The sequence below is a fragment of the Lampris incognitus genome, chromosome 20, assembly GCF_029633865.1.
Source record: "Lampris incognitus isolate fLamInc1 chromosome 20, fLamInc1.hap2, whole genome shotgun sequence".
NCBI lineage: Eukaryota > Metazoa > Chordata > Actinopteri > Lampriformes > Lampridae > Lampris > Lampris incognitus.
In genome coordinates, this window is record NC_079230.1 from 23387503 (window position 1) to 23396150 (window position 8648).

An 8648-nucleotide genomic window follows, 5' to 3' on the forward strand; every position below is an offset into this window, starting at 1 on the left:
GTCTGTGATGGTGGGAGGTACGTGTCTGCGATGGTGGGACACAGACACGGGGAGAACATGCCAACTCCACACAGAAAGCACCTCGGTCGGCCTGGGATTCGAACCCATAACCTTCTGGCTGTGAGGCAACAACGCTAACCGCTAGGCCACCGTGCTTTCTATTCTGAGACATCGAGCTGGATCCTTTGGTACCGAGCAGGGTTAAAACAGCACGATTTACCCCCTACCATTGTTTGTTATGGCAGTGCTGTACTGCCACAGATCCAAGTTGAAACTCGGGTTTTAACTTGATCTGTGGTAGGTAGTACGACAATGAAAAGGTTTAATCTTAGCTATTTGTTTCTTTTATATATATATATATATATAAAACCACCGAAGAAGACAAACAGCATCTTATTTTGGCCTGAAACTGGAATATTAGACGTTGTTTTAAAGAAGTAGTACTCTCGAAAGCGCTCAGTGATGTAAATATTAGTATGCATATCAGTTATGTCGTGCAGCCATGATAAAGTATCACAAAACGATAACTTCACATTTTCAAGCTTTCATAGATGGTGAGACGTTGCCCTACCAGCCTGTTGCCTTTACTGGCCTAAAACATCATGAAGAAGTATATGTGGGGAATGTTGGGAATGTTGGCCTTTTTAGATTATATAGACTTTTGGTTTGAATGTGGAATTCTGAGATAGGCTCAATACATGATCTCTGGTTTTGGCATATTTGAAAATGAATACGTCCTAAAAAATCCCATTTGTAAAGAACCCTGGATAAATTCTGGTGTAGGGGGGTTTCTCTTTGAGAAAGGCGGCAATTATGAAGAACAGCCACTAGAGGGCGGTATCACACAGCCTGAGTCCCATTCACTTATATTACGCAGGTCAATCTGCATGACTTGGTAGTCAAATCAGTCTACGTCACAACTTATTTACATAGCACATTTTGTACATCAGAATGCAGCACAATGCGATGGACTTGACATTAAAGGAAAGTGCACAGCTATAAAGAAGCTAATGATAATAGAAGAGGAGATGAATGAACAGAAATTGAAAAAAAAAAAGAGTTGGAGCTATAAAGTTAGATGAGCACCCCAACCCCACCCGGTCAGTATCCGCAGACACTTTCCGCAGAAGTTTCCGTCAGTGAAAAAGTTATATTTCATGAGGGGTTTGTTCAAAGACTGAGACGGACTGGGCTCGTGCCCACCGCCTGTCTCTGAGGCTGTCTCTGAGAACATTGCTGCCAAGAGGATATCAAGCCAGGGACCGACATGCCCGCTTTTCTTTCAGGCCCATTTCACAGGCCGCTCGCTTCCTTCTCCGAGTCAAAACTAAAAAGCAGTCCAAGGCTGACCCTGGGCCAGCCTTATCATCCATCTGGCAGTTGGGGGTGGGGGGGGGGGCCTTGAGGCAGATTTTTGGCCGTGCTGAAAACGGCTGCTGGGTTATATTGCAGCCTGGCTCTGAGCACGACCGCTGTGCCTCCGCTCCATACTGATGCGATGGCCGTGGGTACGAGACTCGCTGCAGGGGGTGGGACCTGGGGTGAGAAAGTTGAATTTGCAACCTTGCAAGCAAGTCAGAGAGCCCAAGCTCTCAGAGTGTTCTCATATAAAAGCCAAAAATTGCAACAACAAAAAAAAAAAGCGGGCATCCAGGTGGCGTGGCGGTCTACTCCATTGCCTACCAATACGGGGATCGCTGGTTCGAATCCCCGTGTTACCTCCAAGTTGGCCGGACATCCCTACAGACACAACTGGCTGTGTCTGCGGGTGGGAAGCCAGATGTGGGTATGTGTCCTGGTCACTGCACTAGCGCCTCCTCTGGCAAGCCGGGATGCCTGTTTGGGGGGGGGGGGGAGGGGGAACTGGGGGGAATAGCATGGTCTCACTGTCAGGTGAAAAGAAGCGGCTGGCGACTCCACATGGTTGGGAGGAGGCATGTGGTAGTCTGCAGCCCTCCCTGCTCGGCAGAGGGGGGGTGGAGCAGCGACCGGGACGGCTCGGAAGAGTGGGGTAGTTTGCCAAGTACAACTGGGGGAAAAAGATTAAATCCAAATCACTATCGATATCTGCACAACCCCACTGAGTTTGATCCAGCAACAATAAATGAGAATAAACCCCGTGGGAGGTTCAGAGGCCCGGGCCGGCGTCTCCTGGCTGCTTGGGAGATCGGATGTTGGGCAGTACCGCCTGTGTTTACAGCAGCTCTTAACAGCAATGAATCAGAGCCAGCGAGGCTCACAGGGTCCAGGTGTGTGAGGGCGCTCTGTGTTTGAGTCACTCGGGCCTCCGTGTTTAGAAACCAGGGGGCCACAGGGTTTACACACTGAAGTGGGGAGCGCAGCGCTCATCATGACCACAACGCCGGGGAACCGGGGATTTTCTTTTTTTGTTTTTCTGTCTCTCTCTCTCGCGTATTCAGAAGAGAACAAGTAATCATATGAGGCAAAGTGGCCTCACGCAGCTTTTAATGGATAAGGTCATGTTTACCGAAGTGTTAGAGAGGCCCTTTGCTTTGGGCAGGTCGCTCCATCCGCGGTTTAAAGTTGGAAGTATGAGGTATGGTGCCGAAAATACATATCCATAAGCCCAAGGAGCCTGGATGACTCATATCCGCACACCCCGCTATTTTAACCCCATACGAGACACCAGTGTGCCGTAAGCACTGGCACTACCGGGATGGGCGGGTTGGCGGCGGGTTGGTGTGGGTGGATGGTGGCCGGGGGGGGGCTGCCGGGGGGGGCCCTGCCCGGGTGAATCGCTCTGTTCTCGGTGCTGGGTGGTGTCCTGACTGCTGCGTTCTGGCAGGCCTGCGGTTAGTGCCGCCAGGTGCTTCCTGGGATTCCTGGGTGGAGGCTAGTCATCGTGGGCGTGGGCCATGACTTGGGGGGGGTAGCTGTTAGACTTGCTCCTGCTGCTTGGCTTTTCTGTGACAGTGCCGCAGATGGGGGGGGGGGCAGGGGGGGGGGGACTGCATGTCTGGCTGTCTGTGGGCGGGTGCTGGCGGGGCCCCCAGGGGGGGTTGCTGTTGGGTGTATCCGACTCTATGGGTGTGTGCTCAGTCTGTGTGGCTGGACGGGGCGTCTATCCGGCAACGGTGTGGATGGGCATACGGCCCCCCCCCCTTCATCCCCACTGGGTGGGCGGTCTGTTGATCGTGGGGCACAACGGTCTGTGCTTGCCGTCCGCAAGTCGAGTCCTGTGCTTGCGGATGCGCCCTTGTGCCTGTGCCTGGGGGTTGGTGGTGGAGGTGCGCCTCAGGGGGGTCGGTCCCTCTTGTCCTTCTGGGGACTGGTTTGTGCTCCTGTGGGGTGTGCGGGGCTGTTTCTCTTGAGCCCTCTGGTACCCCTGTGGGCTTGGTGTTCCTCTGGGGTTGTGGTGCTTTGGGCTCTGGTTGTTGTATTGGGGGGGAGGGGGTCTTGTGGTGATTGTCCCCCTCTTGGAGAATTTTTATTTGTATATTTTTAATTTTTATATACTTTATTGATCCCCGTGGGGGAATTCTGTTCTGCATTAAACCCATCCTAGCTGTGTAGCTAGGAGCAGTGGGCCGCCGCCGTGCAGCACCCGGGGACCAACTCCAGTTCGTCTTGCCATGCCTTGCTCAGGGGCACAGACAGGCGTATTAACCCTAACGTGCACATCTTTTTGACGGTGGGGGAAACCGGGGCACCCGGAGAAAACCCACAGCAGATACGAGGGGGAACATGCAAACTCCACACAGAGGACCCCCCCCCCAGGCTGGACAACCCCGGGGTTCGAACCCAGGACCTTCTTGCTGTTAGGCGGCAGCACTAACCACTGCGCCACCGTGCTGAGAAGCGATGCTGATTGGTTGTTTAGCTGGTCAAACAGAGTATATCAAAATAAAACCCTGTGCTCTCGTCATCCCACAGCTCATCCAAAAGACGGAGTTTCTTGATTATTAATCCAGATTTTGTTTGCAGGTGGAGAATCTGAACTCCACTTGCAGATTTACTCTGTCTAGAAGACATTGCCCCCCCCCCCAAAAAATCCATTGGTGAATACAGGGCTTTTGACGGCACCCAAACCTTGTAGTTGTTGCAGTCCTTTGTTGCGGTTGCTCAGGCCAGGTCACCGTGTTTGTGCGCACCCGTTTATATAATCAATCCTGTCCCCACACAGAGATGTACAATAAGACGTACGGCTAAATGCAACTCGGAAATGCTTGTTCGTTAAGCCCTGCGGACAAGCAGGCAGGCGGTAAAAGATCATTTTGCATGCTCATTGCGTTGTCATCTGCGGATTTATGCTAATCAATTAGCCACAAAGGAAAGACAATTTTTTGTGCGTGTGTGTGTGAAGGTGAGGCCATTGTGAATCAGTGAATCAGGGTTTGTTTGTCATGTGCCGTTCCTGGAAAACGAGGGTGGGTATTGAACAGCCTCCAGCAAGCCGTCACTCTGCTTTGCTTGTGGCAATATCTCCACTCTGCTGCCTAAGCAGTTAGCTGAGGCAGGGCCGGCCACAGCCCTTTTGAGGCCCGAAGCAGAATTTGATTTGATTTGCCCCCCCCTCCCCCCGAGTGCCCCAGCACCACTTCTTACTTGCATGACTGCTCTAATTTCCAATAGCGCTTAAAGGATAACTCCTTTTTTCTACATCCTGGGTCTTATTGTTGTTGATTTTGCCATTGTTAATATTATTATTACCATAAAATCAGGGCGGCACAGTGGCGCAGTGGTTAGTACGGTCGCCTCATGGCAAGAGGGTCCTGGGTTCGAGATGTGGGGGGGGGGGTTGACCCTTGGGGGTCGTTCTGGGTCGTCCTCTGTGTGCATGTTCTCCCCGTGCCGGTGTGGGTTTCCTCCGGGTGCTCCGGTTTCCTCCCACAGTCCAAAGACATGTAGGTCAGGTGAATCGGCCGTACTGAATTGGCTCTAGGTGTGAATGTGTGTGTGTGTGTGTGTGTGTGTGTGTGTGCGTGTGCGTGCGTGTGCGTGTGTGTGTGTGTGTGTGTGTGTGTGTGTGTGTGTGTGTGTGTGTTTGTGTGTGTGCGTGTGTGTGTGTGTGTGTGTGTGTGTGTGTGGGCCCTGTGATGGACTGGCGGCCTGTGCAAGGTGTCTCCCCGCCTGCCGCCCAATAACTGCTGGGATAGGCTCCAGCATCCCCGTGACCCTGAAATCAGGATAAGCGGTTTGGATAATGGATGGATGGATGGATGGATGGATGGATGATAAAATCATCTCAGCTAATGGCTTTATTTGGGAGATTTTGGATACAGGACCACCGCCGGACGCAACAGCTTTACAACAGCGTCTAACAGGGGCATCAGAACATGAGCGGCAGACACATTTCAACAAGTCCAATTCAACCCGATTTATCTCAATCACGTATTTGGAAGTGAAGACAAAAGTGGACGGTTTAAGTGATCACCTGCGATGTCTAATCTTATCAGCGGTCCGTCACACTGCTGAGTTACAGCCTGCTTCAACTTGCAGGAATGACCAGCCCATGCTTACCATAGGTATCCATGTGCACAGTTTTATTTAAGTATATAGCTCAACTTTACTTAGGCTATCTCATGACATCCTGGTAAAGCTGCTGCAGTGGCTGGGAATGTACCCGGCAGGGGAGACACCACGACCAAGAAGGTGGCTCCCCCAGGGCGAGGCTTGACCATTGCACTCCGGTTATGCTGACCCCTGCAAATTCCCTAATGTGGGAATCTCAACTGCATAATTTTTGGGGCGGCATGGTGGCGCAGTGGTTAGCGCCGTCACCTCACAGCAAGAAGGTCCTGGGTTCAAACTCCGGGGTTGTCCAGCCTTGGGGGTCATCCTGGGTCATCCTCTGTGTGGAGTTTGCATGTTCTCCCCGTGTCTGTGGTGGGGTTTCCCCCCCACCATGAAAAAGACATGCATGTTGGGGTTAATACTCCTGTTTGTGCCCCTGACCCAAGGCATGGCGAGACAAACTGGAGTTGGTCCCCAGGTGCTGCACGGCGGCTGCCCACTGCTCCTCGCTACACGGCTAGGATGGGTTACATGCAGAGTGATTTCCCTACCGGGATCATTAAAGTATATCAAAATGAAAATAAATAAATTGACTATGATAAGGATGGTTGGGTTGAATTGGAGTTTGTGATTCATGTCTGACAGTTGTGGCACCAAAAGACACCGGTGGAAAGCCGTGTCTGGGGGTGGTCCCGTATCCAAAATCTACAAAATGAAGCCACGGGGTAAAATGATATATGTAACCGATATGCAAGATGGTAAAAATAAATGAATTATCCTTTACCTCGGGACACACAGGGCCCTTGGCCACCTCGTTTACAAGAGAAATGAGCGTTTGTGAGGACACCTGTCACTCCCTGATGTCCACCATCTTTTTCCTTCTCTCCCCACGCACAGAGACGAGAGCCGGCGCATGTTGCTCCCGCACGGACGGCCTCTCCGCGGAGGTGCAGCCCCCCCAGGCGGGTCAGGAGGTGATGGATGTGGAGGGGGTCCATCTGGAGGAGGGGGTGTCGGACTCATCCCGGGCAGAGGACTCTGAGCTCAGCCTGAGCTTTCTCGGGTACGCGGCGGAGCTGCGGCAGTGCCAGAGCAAGATGAGGGATGCCCAGATGCCCCATGTGGGTGGCAACCCGCCGGAGGGCAAAGACTCCAAGATGGACCTCTATAAGGCCACGGTGGTCTGAAGGGAATCCTAAACCACTCCTGCACTTTCTGCATCGGAAGCACTGAACTCTTTGAAGGAGGGATGGACAAACGGTGCACCCTCTGTGCAAAGCTGCTCCCTTCCCCCCCGGAAACCGATGGGACAGTGGTAGATATCATGCTGTAGCGTAGGTACATTTGTGGAGTATTTTTCAGGGTGTCTTTGTTGATTTTTAGTACTGGTAATAATATCAGAACGCTGATCAATATGGCTTTGGTATTGTTTAATAATTAGGCAAAAATATTTAGCAAAAAACAGCAACAAAAAAAAGAAAAGAAGAGAAATTGCCCAGATGTTATGATGAGCCATGTTATTGTGAGGACAACCATGGAGGGAACGATAAGATGCCGGACCAGGACTTTGATTTGGTGGACTCACAAATGAAGCGAATCCCACCTGTCGGGGGTAATTTGGTATATTTTCGATTGGTTCTTTGCTACGCTTCCCAGTGATGATGTGATGACGGTTCCCTCCCTGTCTGTAAATCCGTGTTGTTGTGGCTCACGGCACCGTTTTGACAGGTTGTTTAACTGTAACATTATTAAAAAGCATTGGTGACTACGCAGCTGCTGCAGGTCCCAACCCGGCCTCTTTTGCATCGTGACCAAGCGGTTTGAAAGACTCGTTTTGAAAGTGCACCGTGTCGTTTTGCACAGTACTGTAATTTAGAGCTGCAGCGAAATCCCCCGTGACACCCCCCTCCCCCGTGCCACCCCCTTGCCCCCCCCCCAACTCAAACCCCCCTCTAAAAGCAAAAGTAAACGCCCCTCTGGTGCAGTTTAGGCCCAGTGGCTTGTACAAGACAGACCCGGTCCTGGATTCTCCCTCTTCAGTGTGTTTGCCAAGTTAGTCAGAAATGTCAATAATTAACGGCGCTGTTAGCATAGCTGAACAACTTCCCCTTCAAGGGTCGCTTTAAATTCCCCTGAGGCTACTTTAGCTGCTGAAAACTGTCAGGTAGACTACATTTAAAGTTTTTTTTAAAGTATATAAGTATATTTTTAGATAGTATTGGTAGGTTAGTACTATTTAGTAGTCAAATAGTACAGTAGGCTATAGTGGTGTTAGCACATGAGGCCTGTTATTACTACATCAGTAGTAGCCTATATATAGTATAATAGTATAATATTTTTGCCATAAAGAATAATATTATTACAATATTAGAACAGTTTATCAGTATAATTATAATTTATGTTGTATAATTCAGGAGCATATTTGGTTTGCTTCAAACTGGCTACAACAAATGAATTTGGAAAAATAATGGATTTGATTCTATTCTATTCTACTATTTTCTAGTCTAAGCCCCGTTTGTTTTCGCACAGCATCTGGAAAGTAATTCTTGCAGCTGGTGAAAATGAGGGGTTAGCTTATACGGGCCGGGGCCGGTGTCCTGCCCCAGCACGTCGCTGCTGGAATGCACCGTGGACCAACAGTGCTGCAAGGAGGGATTCCCGTGCCCTGCCAATTTTTGCATCCCCAACATAATACGCACCCCACCAGATATCCGAGGCGTCCCGGGAACGCGCATGCCCTAAGGACTTGAAAACTTGTAAATTTAGATTTTAAACACTATTTTACGCATTAAGCAGCATCCGGAAGGAGCTTTTTTTTTCTTTTTTTGCTACTGTAGTTGTAATTTCCCTGCTTTCGGTAGGTCACATTGTCAAATCCTGCTGACAATCTAAACACTAGTTTAAAACTTAGTATTTTTCTCCGACAGGATAAAAAAGGTGAAACAGCAGTAAAAAAAAGAAAAGTAAGAAAAGTAAAAGTATGTATTTCCCGCGGGAAACATATTCTTTAGGGGGGGGCACATAATTTGGCTCGACACCGGTCCGCCCCCCTGTGGAAAGTGGCTTCCCGCTGCAGCAGGGATCAAGTGGTGGGTGTCTGCAGAACCTGTTGCAGGAGCACCGCCAGGAGACCGATGCCGCGCGTCTTACACAGACGGGTCCAATGACGCAAC

The 8648-nt window shown here is 50.4% G+C and overlaps 1 protein-coding gene and 1 non-coding gene across 2 annotated transcripts in view; both read left to right on the top strand.

The window, feature by feature from the left end:
* rgs12a (regulator of G protein signaling 12a) overlaps positions 1-6662 on the top strand; it is a 48675-nt gene extending 42013 nt beyond the window's left edge. The window contains 1 exon segment of the mRNA XM_056300502.1: positions 6373-6662. Coding sequence (XP_056156477.1) covers positions 6373-6662 — 290 coding nt within the window.
* Positions 5577-5745, top strand: LOC130131173 (U1 spliceosomal RNA). Its single transcript, XR_008812336.1, has one exon. It is a non-coding gene; the product is annotated as a U1 spliceosomal RNA (small nuclear RNA).
* Positions 6663-8648: the final 1986 nt, after the last annotated feature.